The sequence below is a fragment of the Heloderma suspectum genome, chromosome 1 (assembly GCF_057233095.1).
Source record: "Heloderma suspectum isolate Gila_16-S chromosome 1, 16-S_ref, whole genome shotgun sequence".
Classification (NCBI taxonomy): domain Eukaryota; kingdom Metazoa; phylum Chordata; class Lepidosauria; order Squamata; family Helodermatidae; genus Heloderma; species Heloderma suspectum.
The window spans coordinates 281,805,569-281,826,837 of NC_139458.1; the positions used below are offsets into that span (position 1 = coordinate 281,805,569).

Sequence of the window (21,269 nt, forward strand, 5' to 3'; positions counted from 1 at the left end):
GTTTACCCTGGCTTTTCTGGATCATTAACTTGTCTGAATGATGTTGTGCTTTTATTATGATGTATTGTTTTATAATTTGCTGTAAACTGCTTTGAGATTATTAAAAAAAGGGAAGCAGTATATAAATATTTTCAAATAAAGAAATAAATAAATTTCCCAGAAGTAAGTCCCATTGAGATCAATGGGACGTACTCCCAGGTAAGTGGGTGTAGGATTATAGCCTTACGAAGGAGTAAGCCCATTGAACGCAGCGGGCCTTATGAGTAAAGATGCCTAGGATAACACTTTCATAAATAAAAAATGGTGGTGTGCCAAATCCATCTGCCTATGGAAATGTTGCTGGAAGTTTAAGTAGAAAATCTGGTATGTTTCAACACTGAGAACTACCCAGCTACAAGTCAGTCCTCTCATCTGCACATCATACCGGTCTCCCTCCTGCCCTGCAAAACAAAGCAACCCCAAACAAATGACAGTATGCTTGATGTTCCCTGGAGGGTTGTAATGATAATGACATGACACTTTCCAACACAATCAGAACACTGCTAATTTGCATGCTGATTACTATCCTGGGATCAAAAATGTATAACCTGGACTTATTACCTTTAAAGCTATTTTAAAAAGCTTGTGTTTAAGCAGAAAATTGGAGGGGGCAGGCAGGAGAAGAGGGATTATTCTACTTATTATAAATGATGATATATTAGGAAAAATCCAACTTTGCCACTACTGCTAGAAACCGACATCCTGAAAAACATAGTAATTTGGGGGTAAATTAAACAGGCATTTGATAGCTGGGTGTTTCAAATCGAAACACTGATAAAGCACAGTGACATTGATCAACCCCTATTACATTCTTAACCAGCATTTAATTTTAATCAGTGTCCTGATATGCCCTTGCATTGGCGATGCCTTTTTGCATTGCTTCTCTTTCATCCATCCTGTGCTGCAGATCAGCATCACTGCTTGTGCTCCAGAAACTCTACATTTCTCTCCTTTAATTTGTTTCTCCTCACCAAAACCTCCACTTGTTTTTTTTTTAAGCAACAAGCAAACTGTTAGCAATTTTTATTCTGCACCAAGTTTTCAATTTCTTCTAATCTAGAGGCAACAACTTTGATTAGTGAACAATCTTATTTCATGTTACAGGTAATTTATAAAGCTATCAGGCAATATTGACCTCAATTGGCTTTCTCTCCTTGTTTCTAAAGGCTGCTTGGTTTTGTTCAGAGTTTGTCACAAACAAAAGCCAAACATTTTAGGGGAACGTCTGTACTGATGTGTTTTCCACTTCAGCATTTTAGTTAAGGATAGTGGAGAATTTAATTTGGTCTGCATTTTTAAGCAAACCAAACTTAAAATTTTTAAGTTGCACCTCCCCGACTAATCATGAGGATTGGAATGCCGTTATCTTTCGGGGTGCACACATCTTCGAATTTTGAGATGCAGTTCTTGGCTCAAAAAAGTCATGTGTTAGGGTAAATGTGTGCAATTTAAATGCAAATTTTTATGTATTTTTTTTTTTTCAAGGGGAAAAAAGAAAATGAAACAGAATGGACTGGAACACATGCAAACCTGTCATGGACTGGATACATGCTGATCTGTCCATCCCTAATTTTAGTACCAACCAACACATATGGAAGATGTTGATTAGAGCACAGTTCTGTTTAATCCAAGATCCTGTTTCTAACATCACTGGCCAGATGGTTCTGGGAAGATCCCTCCCATGTTGTTTGTCCCAGGTACTTAAGAGGTATTCTGCCTCTGAACATGAGGGTTCCATTTAGCTATTGTGGCTAATAGATGCTGATAGATGTATCCTCTGTGATTTTTTTTTTTTTAAATCAGTTCCCTGAAAATATAAGTACCGTGCCATGGAAGCCTCTGTCAATATCATAACCTTGTACCATAAAATTAAGTTATCTTTATCTTTGCTCAACATGACTTTGGAATTTGACTAATGCACCTCTTTTTATGTCTTGCTGTTGTGACAAAATTAAGGTCTAGTGAAGTGGTGCAATGACACAACAGCTCAAAGGTCTGAGCAGCAGAGTGCCTGCTCAAAGGCACAACTGTTCCCTTTGTATCTGCACTGGGACTTAACCTCCTGAGGATGACACTGATTGAGTAATCAATAGAACAAGATAGTCCTGCTAGATTAGATTTGGTTTTTGTCGTTTGTTAGGGCACAATTCTATGCATGTTTAGACAGAGAAAAGGCCTACAACTCCCAGCATGCCCCAGCCAGCATGTCTGGCTGGGGCATGCTGGGAGTTGTAGGCCTTTTCTTTGTCTAAACATGCATAGGATTGTGCCCTTAGCAAGTTTATTTCATTTGCATATAATGGTGACATCAGGGGGAACTTGGGTTCAAAGCTCTGTCCAGCTATGAACCCTTACATCGGCCTAATCTACTTCACATGACTGATATGAGGCTAAACACTGCTCTGGACTTTTCAGGGAAGGGGAGAATACAAACACCATAATAACACAGAATAATAAAGAACATAAACATGACAGCAGCATAGGAACATAAAGCTGGAGGGACCTTATAGGGCATCTAGTCCAGCCCCGTGCTCAATGTAGGACAACCAGAGGTAGAGAATTCTCAAGAAATGGCTGCCCACAGTGTACTTGAAGACCTCCTGTGAGGGAGAGCCCACAACCTGGCTAGGTAATTGGTTTGTTTAGAATATTTCTAGATTGCCCCTCCACTCAATGAGTGCTCAAGTCAAAAAATGTGGCTGAACTCCCCTTAAGAAGCTTTTCCTAACATTCAACCAAAACCTACCTTCCTGTATCTTAAGCCCTTTAGGTCTAGTCCTGCTGTTTGGGGGAGCAGAGATGTCTTTGCCCTCTTGGCCTATTACAGTTCTGTTCTGATATGAAAATAGACCGGTGTGGGGGAACCTTGGGGTACATATGGCTCTTAGGGATAAGAGGCACTGAACCCGCATATCCAATTCTTGAAAATGCTTCTACCCCCCAGAGAGGGTGCACAAAGACCACACTGTGACAACAAGCCTAAGTACATTTACTTTGAAGTACCTCCCCAAAATGTGAATGTAGGATTGCAGAGTGCCACAATAACATGTTGGAGTTCTACAGTTGAGCTCTACCACTGAAAACATATTTGCTGAGTACACTATGATGGTGTCCTTAGATTCAAATTACCCATGCGCATCTGTTAAACACTGGACAATATGGGGCTGCTTACATGCAACACATATGCACCAAAAACTGACATATATCATATGGCACATGTCAGAGTAGCCCTGTACAGACATTTGAAATGAGTACAATGTATGCATGGTGGTGCACGTGTTTGGGATCATAAACAATGGTCCTGCCTCCTCGCTGACCCTGACTTCCATGTGTTCTGAGGTCCCATCTGCACAGAGATGGATGGCACACACCTATGCTCCAACCATGTGATGTGTACCATACAAAAGAATGGGAAGGTACTGATTAAGTGTACAGAACCTATCCACATTGGGTTCTAGGTGCATACGATGCTGTTGCTGGCAGGTCCTCAGACAAAATGCCTGGCGGTTGGGTATGGAGTTGGGCTGGGCCAGCAGACATGCTTCCAGCCCTCTCGTGCATGTACAGTATGCCCATTTAGAACAAATGCAAGGGGCTAATATGTATCTTAATAAATAAATGATCGGTGTTGATTTGAAAACACAAATCCAAAACTGTACTTTTAAGAAATTATAAAAATACATTTGTGTTATAAAATATACTGCTCTTCAATTGGTTCCCCAGTCTTCCATCCAAGGGACTGATCAGAACATCTGCTTCGTTCCAGCAATGTTGAATGAAAGAGCACATCTGCTCCTAGAGTAGGGGTGGGCAACTTGTGGCCCCCAGATGTTGCCAGGCTGCAATTCCCATAATCCCTCACCAGTGGCTATACTGGCTAGGGCTGATGGAACAAGCAAACATCTGGAGAGCCACAAGTTGCCCACCCCTGCCCTAGAGCATTAATTGGACCTATTCTGTACTTCAGAAACTCTATTTTAGAACTGCACTGTTGCCTGAGATCACAGTTCCATTGCCTGTGTGTGTGTGTGTGTGTGTGTGTGTGTCCACAGGTGCCTTGGCTCAAAATGTTCCATTTTGCCTAGGCAGGTGAGGTACAGTAGTTTTGCAAACCAGGCAAATCAATCTTGAAAGTTTACCACCAAACTGCTTTGTTGATATGGACGAGGGAGTAGCATGGGACCTGCAGACACTACACTGTAAGTCCAGATGCCTCACTTTTCTTAGGCAAGAATCTCTTTTGAGTCCACCTGAAAATTGCCCTTCCAGGAGTGCCCTACTGCTCAACTAGCCTTTGTGCAACCCAAATGTTTAACGTCCCTGGAATGCCAGACTTCTCTTGAGTTCATGCTTGGCTTCCACAGAGTTCCCTATTCCTCGAAGCCTCTCCTTAGAATCTTATTTCACTTTCTTAAGCCTCTTCACTCCTCTGCCCAAAGAGGAATTGTGTCCTGACCTCCTGGTTGTAAATCTACCTTTGCACCCTTGGCTGATTGTTCCCTTTCTCCGGCTTTTTGGACAGAAACTAAAAGGAATGATAGGTAAATTTCTGTTCCTCTTTAACTTCTCTCTTTTCAAATTACAATCCCACTCTTCCCTCCACCTCTTCTGAAGCTTATGTCACACTGTGCAACTGCACAACTCACCTGAGCACTCCTCCTTCACTTCCTCTGTCTGCTGTTCAACTGCTATTTTCTTATACTTCTTCAATAACCCTCTATTTTCTGCAAAAGCTATGACCTTGTCTCTCTTGCTGCCTGAGTATCTTATGTGGGCACTCTGCTACCTTGATTAAATGATTCCAGCTATTCATGCTTGACATGCTTCTGTTTTGGTTTGAGTGCTGGTTTCTGGGCCAGCTTTACTGGGCATGCAGCAGCCCGTCCTCTGGCAGAACACAGCCACAGTCACACTGGGAAGTGGCTCCCCTAGAACATCTTTGAGCAATATCCACTCCTGCCCCCAGTCATTTGTGTTCCAGAAGGGCTTATTCCACAGACATGTTTGGAAATGTGTGTCCTAAGCAAGCAGGGAACCAGGACAGTATTGGCCAAGAACAATGATTTGACTTACCGAAGTTCTCAGATCTCTCTTGCTTTCTCTTAAATAAGAAAGGTTACTCTTCTATTATATGGCATTCATGCTAAATGCCAATAATGAAGAATGAGAGATTGGAATGGCAAAAATAAATCCTGCTATCCCCCAAAATAAAATAAACAGCATTTCCCCATCTTCTATGGACATCTTATCTTCAGATCTCAGCACAATGTATTAGAGCTCCAGGCTGTCTCCATTTATGCATATAATGATCACAGAATCCTTTGCAAAAATGATCAGCCGACTCTGGCTCAGTGGTGGGACAGTGGAATATAGAAGATTTAGCGCATGGGCGGTCCTCTTTTCTACTCACTGCCTAGCTGATTAATCTCAACACATTTTTAAAGTTTGTTGAACGGAAATGAAATACTCCTTTTGTCTGAAGTCTGTTATTCGTGTCTCTTTGAAAATTGTGATGCCTGAAAAAGACAACTGCAATGCACTGGGTGACGCTGCAGGAAATGGAGATTTTCTTCTAGCCTTTCATGACTGTATATGTGCACAATAAGCCAATTTCTTCTTTTAGTTACTTAGTTGCTCTGACTGAAGTGGCGAATCTATGTCTGGGCTGTACCACTTGGGTCTTCAGCTGGGGGCTCACATGTGACTTAATGCTCCTCCATACAAAGAATTGGAAGCAGGGCCTGCTGTTATTATCTAACATTTCCTCAATGTTAAAAATATGCCCATCTTGTTCCCTGTAGTGGGTATACTGAAATGCCATGCTAATCAGAAAATTGTGAACTCACATCCAGGAGACAGGGTATATAGAGGAAACAGGATATGGAGTGCAAACGGAATTTCCGGAACTTTAGAAGTAAATAACAATGTTTACTCTGCACAATTTCTATTCCACTGTTCTTCCCCTTAGATGCTGCTCCCTAGGGTAACCTTATGCCAGGGATGGGGTACCTCTAGTCTGTGGGCTGAAAACAGCCTGCCCAAATCCCCCATCCAGTCTGCCAGCTCTTTGTCAAAAGACAAAGCCTGCCGAGTTTTCCTCAATCAGTAATCGGAGATAAAGTCTGGGATTCAGCACTGGCAAGCAACTTTCCCCAGCTCTGCCTTTCTGCAGCAGCCTCGATCACTGATCAGCAGAAAGGCAGTCCCCTGCAGCAGCTGAGATAGGAATCCAAATGTGTGCTGGAAGTCCTCCTCTCCCCACCGTCCTTGTGTAAAAGGAAAACCAGAAAATGGCCAAAATGTGGCAGAATGTTGCTTCTGAGTAGACATGCAGAGCATGGAGCTGTTTATTTCTGAGTAGACATGCACAGTGCTGATTTTTTGGCCCTGTTCACTTTGCCCCACCCCACACTGGATTGTGCCACCTGAAAGCCTTTCCAGAATGGAATTTAATCCTCAGGCTGAAAAAGGTTTGGCACCCCAGCCTCATACGGAGGAGGGCAGGTTGCCTGAATCTTCAATAATTGTGTAAAAAAGGATATTTTGGCAGGTGCGGCTTTCATGCAGCATTTAGAAAAAAAAATCTTCAACACAGTTATGAATGTTACAGAAGGCTGGCATCTAGCCGCTTTATTGCTCTCTGCCAACAGTAAGTGAAGTGCTGTTTGGTGAAGGATTAGAACATAAGAATGTAAGAAGAGCCCTGCTGGATCAGACCAAGGGTCCATCTAGTCCAGCATTCTGTTTACACAGTGGCCAACCAGCTGTCAACCAGGAACCCACAAGCAGGACATGAGTGCAACAGCGCCCTCCCACCCATGTTCCCCAGCAACTGGTATACATAGGCTCACTGCTTCTGGTTCTGGAGGTAGCACATAGCCATCAAAACTAGTAGTCATTGATAGCCTTTTCCTCCAGGAATTTGTCCAACCTCCTTTTAAAGCCATCCAAATTGGGGGCCATCACTACATCCTGTGGTAGTGAGTTCCATAGTTTAACTATGTGCTGTGTGAAGAAGTGTTTCCTTTTATCTGTCCTGACTCTCGCACCAATCAGCTGCATAGGATGACCCCAGGGTTCCAGTATTTTGAGAGGAGAAAAATGTCTCCCGATCCACATTCTCCACACCATGCATAATTTTGTAGACCTCTATCATGTCTCCCCTTACCCTCCCTTTTTCTAAGCTAAACAATCCCATCTGTTGTAACCTTCTCTCATAGGGGAGATCCTCCAGGCCAATTACAAAATGATAAAGCGGGTGCTAACTGTTGATCTTGTCTAGAATGGTTGAAATCTTTGCATTATGTAAAGATTAGACTGTTAGAAACGGATTGCATTGTAACTCAACTCGAAGGGGATGCATTCCACCATAGAGTTAACTTGAATAATGAAATCGAGGAAAGATCTTTGGACTATCCACCCACTCCACCTTCTGTTTTGCTCCTAGTATAAGTGTTTCAAATGGGGATGTAGTAGGTCTGCCCAGATAAATGACTTCCCAAACTCCTCTTTCTTTCCCCTTTGTTGCCCAAATCACATAACAGCCTATAACAACTACATCTGGATAACATTAATAACTAGCTAGCATGCTTTCCATTCATTTCTTGTAAGTTGTTTTACAAAGGCATGTGTTAGGTTCGCAGGTTGTAGATGGAACAATTGATTGACAGAGCAGCTGAGATATTTTTCAGTGTAAGTCAGGGTTAGAATACTGAACATCTCTATCCAAAAGCATAGTCTTTACAGGCTAGTATTGTACTCAGCAATGCTGGAGCTGGCTGGCCTCTAATATGATATCTCCAAACCTGTTGGGAGATAGGTAAGTGAATCATACCAAAATATAGCAGAATGTTTTGATGCCTGTATTGTCCAAATATATGAAAGGGATGGAACTGCTTAAAGAGTAATGTGCAACATATAAGACCTGTTTTCCTCTTCATTTTATGTATAAAAACATAGATTTTGACAGGACATAAACAACAATAACAGCACTACTTGGAAGTGTAATTTTCACTAAGCTCTGACAACAACGCTATTTTGGTAACTATGAAGCATCTCATGAAGGATACTTCCTTGTATGAATTGAACTGCTAAAGAAGAGCCTGCATTAAAGGAGTAAACGGGTGCTTACATGTTCCCCTCTCAACTTAGCATACTTAAAATAAAAGTAGCTTCTAAGATTGTACATTAACTTGTGGACGCTGTCAATTGTAAAAATAAAAACAGTAAAGTTGCAATCTGTTCAATGACATTGCCATGTCTGAATATCCTCGGATTCAACTCCGAATGTTATGTATTACAGTTTAACTTTGTACAGATGGATGTGTGCATTTAGCTTATTTCCTGTTCTTTCCAGGAAGGATATCTGTAATCCAGTAGAGAAACAGAGAAGAGATTGCCTTGGCATGATCTGCAAAGGAGAAAATGAATTCTTCATGAAATGTCAACAAGATAGTTTTCAGTAAACAAATTCCTCATGATAAAACTAAAAATCCCAAATTTACATCTGTTTCCATTTTGCTGTTGAATATGATGGTGGGAAAAACACTTATGTCCTTGAGCTGTGGACACTACAGAAACCCTCTAAATCATAAACAAATAATTGCAGCTATGACATGAATTACTTCTAGCAGGGAAGACTCCAGACTTGTATTGTGAAGCACGGTCACTTTATATTAAGGGTGAAAGGTAGGTAATGAAACAAGCAGCTTTAGATAAGAGCCTACTTCAGGGATGGGCAACCTATTGCCCTCTTGATGTTTTGAACTGTAATTCCCTAACCATTGGCCATGCTGGCTGCGGCTTATGGGAGTTGCAGTCCAAAACATTTGCAGGGCATCAGGTTGTCTACCCTTCACCCTAGTTCAAATTTTAGTTATTTCTTGTCTTGATTATGATAATATTCTTCTTATTGGCCTTCCTGCTTCTCATCTTTCTCCTCTTAATTTAATCCTAAATTCTGTTGCCCATCTTGTCTTCTTATCTTGTTGTTTGGATCATGCACCATCTGTCTATTTTCCTCTTCACTGACTATCTTTTCCAGTCTGTATTTTATATAGATGTCTCCTTAAAAAAAAACTTTTAAGACTCTTCATGTTCTCATCCTTTCTTTCCTCTCCTCCTCGATTGTTGTTATGTACCTTTTCATTCTTCATGCCTAGGGCCACATGATGCCATCAGCCTCATTGCAAAAGGCCTCTGCAAGAGATCATTTCAGACCTCTGGGAAGGGTGATTTCTCCCTCCTCTGGCAGTCTACTATGTGGGAGGGAGACAAAGAAAAGTGGAGTGCCAGAAAGAGGCAGAGGAAAAGAGATAGCTCTGTCCTTGCCCAGTGCCAGCATGCAGCCCGACACATTGCCCCTGAGGGAATGAAGCCCTCGGCAGAGAAAAGGTTCTCCACTCTTGCTTTTCACCCTGCTCAATCTAACCTTCTGGCTGGGCCGCCTGGTTCCTCAACACTCTCTCAACTTCAGACATTTGTTCTCATTACATGGATAAATGTCTGTCTCTTAATATTTGACTTCTCTGTTCTCTTTCTTCATTCGCTAGTTCTGTGAATATCTTAGGCTCAAAATCCAGTCTTTTGCACTTCCCGTTTGGTTCCTTCCTTCCCCCACCATCCCCATCCATTCCCCTACCCTTTCTATCAATCTATGTTAGACTGTGAGCCGGGGCCTTGCCTTTTTATTGAAAACTGCCCAGTAATTGTAGGCACTTTACAAATGAAATAGGATGATGATGATGATGATACCATTTACCATAAAGACCACAGGTGGCAGTGGTGGTTTTGTTTTTTAAAAAGCATGCTGCTTTCCACTACATATACAAGTGCATATACAAACTGCTTATTTCTGGTTAAAAGGGCAAAGAGAAACAGCCACATGGTTTCTTTTCGTGAAGAAAGGTGTCCTACATAAAGCACGTTGCTGGAAATAACCCCACATGATGCCATTAATTAAACATTACCAGAGCATTGTAGAATTCAGCCAAAGAGAGAAGCAACTGTCCCATTCCAGCAACATAGGAATTGGTCCTGATCAAAGAAGGTTTGTTGAAGAAGCAGCAGCAGCAGCAGCAGCAGCAGCAGGCACTACTAACTGGACTAGGGGGTGGGTTGATTTGTAGCACACAACACAGAACCCATCCTCAATCATGGGATTTTAAGGGCATGCACTTCAGACCGTGTACACCCCCCCCCCCCAAATGTGGTCTTGCACCATGTTAACTGCACAATCCTATGTATTCATATTCAGAAGTAAGCCCTACTATGTTTTAATGTGGTTTTCTTCCAGGTAAGTGTGCATCTGAAGCCATAAGGGTAAATGGCATGTCAATTTTTTTTTCAGTCCTCACAAGCAAGAAACATCTCTCATCCCTCCTTGTAACTTTCCACCTCTGTTCTGCCTTCTGTCCTGCAGTACCACCACACAAAGGTTTTCTTGGATGAAATGTCGTGCTTCCAAACCAGCAGCCTTCATGGCCCAACAGCCATCACAACTGTTCTATCCATCACATGTCAGGTGTTGCTGCAGTCCACATGGGGAGACCACATTCACATGTCTGAAGTATTTTGGCTTATTACGAATGAGCCAGCATGCTAGCGCATGCTGCTTGATCGTTCCCACTACAAGCAGGAGCAGCTAAACAAACCACAAACCTTCTGTCCATGGTTTATTTATTGTGATGTGCAAACTAGAAACTTTGGCTTGTCTCTTGCAGACAAGCCAGAGCCATAACCCAAAAACAAACCATGGCTTATGACTCTGGATTGTCTGGGGAAAGACAAGAGTTCCTTGTTCACATGTCACAATAAACAAATCACAAACAAAAGGTTTGCCATTTGTTTAGCCGCTCCCACTTGCAGAAAAATCCAAGTGGGAGGTATTGAGTAGTATGCATCAGCACCCTGGCTCACTCACAATACCCCAGAATTCTTTAGAATCCAGACTAATTGTGATGTGCAAAATGGCAACTTCCTTTTATTGCCCACCCAATAGGGGCACTTTAAATCCCCGTTAAGAGTGGTAGTTGCCAAGTTTGAGATCCCAAGTATCCAAAGCTAATATTTAACAACAGTATATAGCCACTGCTTCTTCTCTATCTAATATTATATATTTTTAAAATGCTAGGCATTTTCTACAGTGCTCACCACTGTTGCATAATTACACCTTGCTACCTCCTGTTTAATTCTCTTTTCTTTAAATACTGCTTCTTTTTATTAATTGCACTGCATGTGGAGAATCCAGACTGTGCATGGCAGGTGAAAGGTAAATATAATATCTGCTGGCCCGCAGAATTCACAGATATATGGAAGGGAAATTAGTAGAGGACAGTTCTGAAAAATTTTTTAAGCCTGTCAGAAGACAATTTTAGCTCTTTAGTGGGTGATAATTTCCTAGGCAACAAGAGAGAAGCCTATTTTTGACTTGATGCTTGCCAACAAGAAATAAAATGTGAACAGGCAGACTTTAGAGAAGGGGGAACCCCTGGAGTTCACAGCCTAGAAAGAGGAATTACTTATTAAAAATCTCTTCTGCTCTTGAGACTATGGATGTCTAATTCTAAGAGTTTCCATTGTCCTTCAATATATGTGGCTCTACCACTCTTCTGCTCAGCTCTCCTCAAAATCACGTGGGACATTCTGTTCTCCTCATTGGCCTCACATTTCCTGTTTTCCAGATGTTCTGAAAGTCCCATGAAGTACCTGCCAGAAGGGTCTCCTTTACATCCAGCTCATTATCCCCAAGTCGCAGACAGTCTGCTTTGTTTCATTTGAATATGAATGGAAGCAGCTGGTTAAAAAATGGTTTTTTACAGCAACAAAACCCTCAACATTGAAAGCAAGGACATTTTTCTTTTCTTTTTGAGAACAGGTCTTCCAACAAAATATTGTGATTATGAAAGATTTTAGTCTATTCAGCTTTGGTATAAACAGCTTTGGTATAAGAGGATGACACCGCCCCACCACCCCATCCTGCTTTAAGGCCTTCACAGGGACTCAGATAAAGTGATAGCAGTGAAACTTTCTAGCTTCCATTTCTGACAGCTCTCGAAAGCGACATCAATTCTTCGTGACATCAGCCCAAGTGAAACATTAAATATCTATAATTTAACATTATGTGAATGGCTTTCAATCTCGGGGCTGTGGTGTGTTGCTATTGCTAGCCTGTCAAAGGAGCTGGTAAGCGACAATTCTCCCTCCCTCCCTCATTCTCTCTGAAGCTGCTGAGAGTAGGAAGCACAATTCTTTCCTTATTGCAGCAGCAAACAGAACACTATTGCACAATGCTGAAACTTTCTTGGGAGGAGGACTCTGGGACTAACAATATACCTTTTCACACACAAGAACGTTGTTTGCTTGGCTCTCACTACAATGGGATTGATGATGCTGGAGATGCTGATCCCCAGCACTGACCCTAACAACAGGCCTCAGAACAGAATCTTTGCCCAAACAGAATCTGCTAGCAAGCCCTGCCATGGACTGCCTTCCTTGCAGATGTGTCTCTGCAAGGAAACTTGACAGCCACAAAGACGTTGAAGGGATTTAATTTCAGTGCCAGTGACTTGTGAAAATGATTGGGCACCAGCACTATTATGGACAGCGTGTTGAATATGGGGCAGGGAGGCTCCAGTTTAAAATCCTGTCAGCTATGAAGCTCACTGGGGAAATCACTACCTCTTAAGCTGACCTAGCTCACAGGCCAGCATTGAGAGTACAACTGGATGTCCCAGACACATTGTCCTGAGATCCTTGGAGAAGAGTGAGTTTGACAATTCTAGGCAATAGAATTGTTCTAGTTCCAGCCCCTTCCAATGAGTTCTTCAGATCCTGACTAGAGTTTTTCTACGTTTTCCTTTTATTGGAACTTCCCTAATTAATTTTTTAAAATCTGGATTTTTTCCAAAAGCCTCTCTCATTTTCTCATTTTGTTTGGCTGTTCTCCCCCCTCCCCCTCCCCGGTGAATCACTTTCAGAGTGATGTGATGTGAGTGGTGATGAGAATTCCAGATTACTCCTTTAAACGATTGTGAATTCTATAAGGAGTGAGGAATGTTAACAGCTGAACTAGGTTTAAAGTGAAAACCTTATCAGAAATGAAAGGAAGTAGATTATAACCATTGTTGTTGTTGTTGTTGTTCAGTCGTTCAGTCGTGTCCGACTCTTCGTGACCCCATGGACCATAGCACGCCAGGCCTTCCTGTCCTGCGCTCTCTCCCGGAGCGTGCTCAAGTTCATTATAAGATTATAACCATGCCCTATCTCTTTTATATAGTCAAATAAAAATAAAATGCACACTCTGTAAGTGCTATCTCCCCACCCCTGCTCCTCCCCACCCCACTTAAAAAGGTAACTACAAGATTGGCGTGAAGTTAGAATACAGCAAAACAAACAAGTAGGAAAGAATATTACTTTGCAGAGTAAAACACTTTGCTATTGTGCTTCACCTAAATGAGCAAAAGCATAAGGCAACAATCCTATACACACTTACCTGGGAGTAAGTCCTACTGAACTCAACAGGATTTACGTCTGAGTAGACATGCATAGGATTGCACTGTCAGTGCCATTATTTTTGTTAATAAACCTACACATGAGTGTGTAATAGGCAGAGGAAAGGTAACAGCAAAATCAGGGCAACCACTATCACATTTTCCTCTAGGTGGCGCTGTCCCTAGAGGCAATTTATTTATGCTGTTAACCTACTCCTTTTAGAAACGCAGTTGAATTTGGCTCTTGGGCTGAAAGTGGTTCCCCAGCCCTGTTCTTTAGGACTTTAATTATTGTTTTAGTTGATTTTCAAAGTTATGGGGTTTCTGTGTCATCCAGCCACCAGGTTGGTCCATGCCCCCTTCATTCCACACACGCAACTGACATAGCACACACTTTGCATGCAAAAGAGCCTAGGTTCAATCCCTGGCTTCTCTGGTAGAGCTGGCAAATACTTGTGTTGGAAACCCTGGAGAACCACTGCCAGTCAGTGTAGGCACTACTGAACTAGACAGACCAGTGTTCTGACTCAGCACAAGGAAGCTTTCTGCATTCCTAATAACAGTGTGGTAGTTTCTGTTCAGGATAGAAAAACAACCCAATGCACATAGAGTCTACTACAGAATTGCCCACACAGAGAATGCAATCAAATAAACTTCTAGAATGAAGGTATATTCATACCATCCAGCATTTCACAGATGACAACAGGGACACTAGGAATGTCCATCACCAGGAAATCCGTCCCTTTTTGGGCTTGCTGGATTTCCACAGGGCCCCTGCCCCAGCTTGAGCTGACCTGCAGGCTTTCCCCGAAATCTGGGAATTTTTTCCAGGGTTATGATTTTTTATATATAAATAGAATTTTGCGCAAACTGCAGCTGCAATTTGTATGGATTACAGCCCCAATTTGTGCAAATTTCTATTTACGAAAATTTTTTAAAGCCTGGAAAATCTGTGAGCTGGCCCAACTCAATGCAGACTTGGGCCAGCTCACAGGGAAACAAACTAAAGTCTGGAGGGCCCAAGGTGATGAAAGCTTGGTGAGCTGCACCCTGTGGACAGATTCCTCCAACATCCCTAAGGGACGTTTGTGCCTTTAACTCACACTCTCCCACCATGGATCACTGCCTGAGTGCCATTTTCCCTACTATGACACATTGCTGTATACAATATTCATTTGTTTTGCAATAAGCCTGTTCTGCACTGGTTTCTGAATCACAGTATACCATGAGACTGGCCATCTTGATTTTTTTAAAAGACAAAACCAGAAGCAGATTGTTAATCTCAAAATCTCATTGAGCAGAATTTAGCTTTTTCAGTGTAGAGTGTCAAGCTTGATGGATTTTTGCTTCTTTCCAATGCTATGAATGAAGCATATAATGGGTTGGATCAAGAGCTGTGCTAGCAGTAGAAACAGTGGTGCTGTTCCATGTGCAAGAGTCAGCAGAAGACATTATGAAATATTGTGCAATGCCTCATGCGCGCACACATCGAGAGACCTTATGCAAATAGCCTGTGCAATGCACAATGGAAATACACCTCTGGACTTCAGTTCTTTTTTCTCATGTAAGAATCTCGTGCTAAATTAGAAAAAGCCCTTTGACACATCCGAGGGTCTTCTGCTCATGGATGGTCATTTCTGGATTGAACCCGATATATAACCTATACTGAAAAAATATTTGGAAAGAATAATTCTGCTGTTCCTGTATAGGAAAAATCTGCATCCTAGTTCACAAGTAGAACATTACCAGCACACCTGTGTGTACTGAGCATACCAGGAGGCATCACTGACTGCACGTGGAACTCTTCTACAGCATCCTTTAGTCTTTCAATATCCTGCAGAAGTATGAGGGATTTCATCTGATGCAGAAGAATGACATCTGACGAAGACATGCTGTGAGATTCAAGTCTCTGTAAAACCTCATGAATGCTTTCTGAACTCACAGGTGACTCTGCACACTTTGATCGCCCTAAAGAAAGAAAAACAGACAGGTTTATTTAGGAAGATTCCTCTTCTTTAAAGCGTACTTATTAACTATGCTCACTTTTTGACATTGGCTTCTTATTTTGATTTCCAGATTTACAACAGATGCCATGCAACACTCACAGGTGATCCATTTATAGTTAAAACAAATGATACATAGAAGAATTTACCAAATTTGAGAAGTAAGAAAAAAGATTGTGATGTGGTCACAGAAATATGCCCTTGAATCCTGTCATCTTGAATTTGCCTGATCCGTCTTGGCCTGCTAGATCTGCATCCTGACACAAGGTCACATGTGATTACTGTACTCTGGATCATACTTCCCCACCCTGATGCCCTACTGATGTTTTGGACTACAATTCCCAACATTTCTGACCACTGGCCATACTGGCTGGGGGTGATGGAAATCGAAGTCCAAAACATCTGGAGGAGGGCACCAGATTGGTGAAGGCTGCTCTGAGTGGACACAGACTGAGTACACATTGGGAAGATGTAGACAACTGTGGCTTCTATGAATATGCAACAGAAAACCTGTCATTATTTACTTGAAGGTTGAAGCACTTTGGAAAAATTCTGTATAACTTCTAAAGGCTGGTTCTCACCTTCACAAATACAGCAGCAGATCACTTGGATGACTGGAAAGTGAATGTGTAAACTCGCTCAGTTTAAAAGGATTACAGAGTGAGATGACATGGAAGTTATCTCTATTTGATCTAGGATGGCTCATTTATATATGCCAACTTATCACTTGGTGCTGCAGTCATCAAGTGGTGAACAAACATTTGTAAACCAGCCCATAATAGTAGCATATAATGGTAGTAATTGCAAATAAGACCCCAAAATATGGATGGCAAATAATAATTATATACATAGGTATGAGGATGCAGAAGGAGAGCCTGCCTGGAAATCTGTGGGAAGCTTTGGAAAGAAAGTTAATAAAAAGCATTAAGATGGTGGCTGTGCTAATATTGGTAATACTGCTCATTGAGCATTCCTGGTGACACTAAAACCACAGCAGAAGCTGAGGAGAGGCTGACCTTAACTTAGCCATAGTTGGTTATCTTGTTTCTATTGATATTTTTGAGAATGCCTGTTGTAGCAGGGATGGAAACGCACATGAAAGTAAAATTTCCTTGCTGTATTTATAGTTTCATCACTTTTTGGTAGTGTTCACCCCTATCTTTCAATGTATTAAAGTTCCCACCCTCAGCAGCCATTCCAGCCATTTAACAAAATGAAGAAATCAGTATTCAGTACAGCCATCTTAAAACCTGCAAATGCATCATATTTTATTATTATTATTATTATTGTGTGGTCAAGGGAGAGAACTTCCACCCCAGTCTTAGGGCCAATTCAAACAAATTTCAGTGTGGTGGTCACTTTGAATCCAAAGTACATAGAGGCTATTCCACCTAGAAGGTTGAGTGGGCAATAGATCACAATGAAGGTTGGGAGATATAGCACTGCAAGTACCAAAGATAATGACTTGCAATAGGGCAGTGAAATCTTCAGACCTGCCTGATGACCCAAGGCTCCTGAATAGTTTGCCATACAAAACAGTCTCCATGTGGTTTGGAGTCCAAGTGGCCACCCTACTCCAATGTCTGTGAACTGGGCCTTGGGGATTTGTGCCAGCGTGTCTGTCTGAAATTGTAACATGAAGTTATATTCTAGTGCTTTGAGTCTTTACTTGAGCCTTTCTTGCTACAAAGAAAAACTGCAAACTTCTATCTCTACTATAGTCGTTTATACAGAAGAGACACCTCAGCCTTTAAAACATGTACTTAGAAGAATATTCCACTGAAATCAATGAAGCAGTTATTCAAGTATGCTTCGGACTTTATTTTGGTAGCATGATCCACTAAGGCTGCAATTCTATGTTTACTTGTCTGGTTGTAAGTACCACTGAACATAGTAGTGACTTACTTCCAAGTAAACATCCACAAGGCTGTAAATAACAATTTTGGGGAGAAAATGCTCTGAAAATATTTGTGTGCAGAAGTCATCTGTCCGTTGAAACACATCCTTGTCCAACAGCAGGAAAAGTACCATACAGTTCATTTCCCACTTGCTATTATCTTGTTACCAAGAAACAACGGGGCAGTATTTTTGGCCTTACTTATAGGAGCTATTCTTTCTCAAATTCAGGCCGTAAAGGAGATCTATTTTTTTCTCCTTTTCTTTCTTTTTTGAAGTTGACAAAGGATAAGCTGCCTTGGGTTCCTTGCAAGAGGAAAAAAGGCGGGGTATAAATGCAATAAATAAATACATAAATAAGCAAGCAAGCACATATTTATTTTCCCTACTACAAGTTACTAATGAAAGGGGAAAATGTACCTACTCTCAGAGAAATAGATTTCTTGTGTTGCTTGCAAAAAATCCAGAATATCTTCTACTTTTTTATCTCCATCTTCGAAGTCTGTTCCTCCCTCCTTCTCAGGTTTATACGTGAAATTTATACCAGTTGGTTTTGTTAGCAAGCCAGCTGCTCTCATCTTTTCTTTTTGTCGCTTCTTTTTCATTTTCCTCTTTTTGTTTCGACTTAGGTTTGGGCTGTCTGTGTGCAGAAGCTGTAAGTTATCTTCAATCAGATTTTCATGCTTCCCACACTCTGCTTGGCCTCCATGTAAATTATCAGGGTTTTGCAAAACGTTTTTCCGTTTCTTCCTTCTAATACGTTTTCTCTGGGGTTGTCCTTGATCATTCTCCTCTGGAGGTTTAAAAGAAACACGTTGGGATGTAAATAAAATGGGAGGTAAAAAGCAGTTTTGGCTGTGCTTGACATGAATATCCTTATCTCCCATTACTGGGATGTTTAGGTATCTCTGATAAGTTATAGAGGCAGAGACATTTGGTGTGGCTATAAGATCAAAATCAAAGTAGATGATGCTTTACAGAGCAACTTAAGCAAAAAAGACAAGTCACCAACACAAGGAGCTTGCAGTCTTTGTTTCAATAGCAGAGAGACACTAAAGGGCGGGGAGGCAGGCAGGCAAAGGAAACAGAGTTGTGAGCATACGTAGGATCAGGTTCATTACACTGGGATCTAGGTGGAGACTAATGGGTAAAGCCATAGCCTTCACAGAAAAGGTGAAGGAAGCAAGCATCTGAAAGGAGAAGGCTGGCATTATGACGCACCACCAATGTCATGCTCCCTCATCTTAATAAGCCAGCAAGCGGAGAGACCTTAGCTCAGCAGAGGAGCACAAAGTTTGCATGCAGAAAGTCCCAGGTTCAATCCCTGGCATCTCCAGTTAAAAAGGATCAGGTAGCAACCTCTGCACAACCCTAAGACAGACCATGGGTTATGTGAGGGTCTGCATGACATGACAACCCCTGAACGGGGGTTGCATATTCAAACTGGTGGCTGCACACACTGCAGCCTCACCTTGGGCTAAATACCCCATGGTGGACTGTCATGCTGTGCAAACAGCCCCACTGTCTCCTTCCCACCATCACCGCATACTTACTAGGTAGAAAAGGGGATGAGAGAGGATTACACAGCAATGCGGGGAGAGGGAGGGCACACTGCCAAAATTCAATTCAACCTTGGTTAGTCTCTTTAGTGGGCATCACATTCTAGTGCAAGTTCTGGTTTTGAACACAAAAAGAGCCCTGCTGGATTAGAGTGGTCCATCTGAGTGCAATATAATCCTTCCCACAGTGGCAACAAGCACCCACTAGGATGCCCACAAGCAGCCTTGAAGGCACTAGCCTGCTTCCACTGCTGCTCCTAGCAGCTGGAATTGAGGGACATACTGCCTCTGTATCTGGAAGGTCCACAGAGCCGTCACAACTGACAGTCATTGATAAACCTTAAACTTGATATACGTCTGTAATGACGAAAGCGTTACTTGCATTCTTTGATTGGAGCTAGTTGCTCATGAAGACTCTCAGTATCATTCCAGTTAGGGCATTGCTTTCTTATTTGCCTAATCATCCAGTAAGATTTGAGAACACGTCATCCACCCCTGACTCAGCATTCGGTCCATTTGGCTTACCAACCTTTGCTCCCAAGGCCTGAACTCTGAAGAAATCCCTGACCCTTAACTTCATCTCAGATATGCTACTTCAGAGAATACGTCTTCCTGTCAAAGCCAGAGAACCTCTGTCAGATTTACATGCTAATACACTAATGCTTTGATTTATGCCTTAAACTACTTCCTATCTTAATTAATAGCCATTCTTTTTCTGGCCTAGCTAAATACACCACCTCTCATAAATCTCGGGGACTCCTGTATCACTCTTTCACTTCATAAATCAAAATTACTTATCACACAGCCTTTGCAAGACTGATTTAAACATTAAAGCAAAAAAATGTGGAGGCCACCAAAGTGCAGCTCTCTGTGGTGGAACTCCATGTAAACACTGAAAGGCCTCTAAAATGTGCTGCACCCCAAAGAGGAACAAGTTCATGTTGGCGGCATACAAGAGAGTTGGGGTTTTGAGCTCTGGCTCCTCTGTGTCTCAGTATCAAACTTCAAGCATTCAGGGTACGTGCAGGCTTGTCAGGGGCCTCTGACAATTGTTACCGGAGTTGATTCTTACCTGAATGGGTATGGTTGTCCCCTAAGGCTTCGTCCCTCTGATTTATAAAAGTATTTGTCTAAAAACACAGAGACCATTTTCTATTCAACTGCATTGTAAAACAGTAAGTCAGCACCCAGGTCCTGGTGTTCTAGCCATATGAGTGTAAAGGCTAGGCTGAGCTCTAACGTTAAGCAGAGTGAGGCAGCCACCTCAGGGAATAAATGCTGTGGGGCAGGAAACAGCAATGAGCTGCTGGAAGATAATACTGTATGTGCCACACAACCTCCCCTGTATTGCCATAAACCTGCTGTCCTCAGGCATGCTATCCCATTGCCAACGTTGAAGTAAGATTCAGCTTCTAGTCTGGTCAGCTTCTGTATGTGGAATAAGGGAGGAGCACCATCTTTTCCTTTGCTAAAGGCAGCAAAATGTCTTGGAGCAACTGTGGTAAAGGCACTGGAAGGACTGATAAACAATGTGCTTCCAAGGACTCTCTCTCTCTCTCTCTCACACACACACACACACACACGGGGTTATTTATCATTTTACACTGATTTATCTTCCCTAGAGACTTGGAATGGAGACCCAGCAATAATTAGAGCAAGGATGGCCAGCTCCTAGAGGTTTGGGGGACAGATCCTGCTTGGCCAAGCTGCTCAGGAGCCAGAATTTATGAGGCCTCTCGCCCAGAGAGATGAACTCCCTGTCCTTGCCTTCATCCCCTTATGCACTTGGATTTACCCTGATGTTGGCTGTAGTACAGATATCCCAGGCCCCTATCCAACAGCATTATAAATACAGTTTGGACAATGACAGGGGGAGTGTTAATGCATAGCACCTCTGGGGTGGAAATCAGCTCTATACTAAGGGTAATGAGAAACAACTGGGTGGCTGGAAGCATTCTGCAGGCCACCAGTTGGCCATTGTTGGTTAAAAAGCCTGCGATGACTGCAGTACAATGTGCACTATCTATCCTGGGATAGAAGAACAGGACTGCGCTACAGAAGAGCCACAGGTTTGGGATAGGACTGAGTTCAAGTCCCAATTAGTCATGAAGCTCACTGGGTGACCTTGAGCTAGTCATGGTCTCTCGGTCCAACCTACTCCACCATAGGGGGATGGTTACCATGTACGCCACCCTGTGCTCCTTGGAAAAATCAACAAACAAACATACAATGCCATCCCATGCTCTTGCACCCCCACTCACCTATCATGATTACATGATAAA

At 42.2% G+C, this 21,269-nt stretch overlaps 1 protein-coding gene across 4 annotated transcripts in view; it reads right to left on the reverse strand.

The window, feature by feature from the left end:
• Positions 1–6,638: 6,638 nt before the first annotated feature.
• ERICH1 (glutamate rich 1) overlaps positions 6,639–21,269 on the reverse strand; it is an 82,267-nt gene continuing 67,636 nt past the window's right edge. For 2 of the 4 annotated variants that reach the window (XM_084826761.1, XM_084826763.1), the window contains exons 4-6: positions 17,853–18,221; positions 15,303–15,497; positions 6,639–8,449 (exon numbers count right to left, since the gene is read on the reverse strand). In XM_084826761.1, coding sequence (XP_084682887.1) covers positions 8,376–8,449; positions 15,303–15,497; positions 17,853–18,221 — 638 coding nt within the window. In that variant the 3' untranslated portion in view covers positions 6,639–8,375. Of the gene's footprint in view, positions 8,450–15,283; positions 15,498–17,852; positions 18,222–21,269 lie in introns of all 4 variants that reach the window. The other 2 variants (XM_084826760.1, XM_084826762.1) reach the window with 1 other exon arrangement.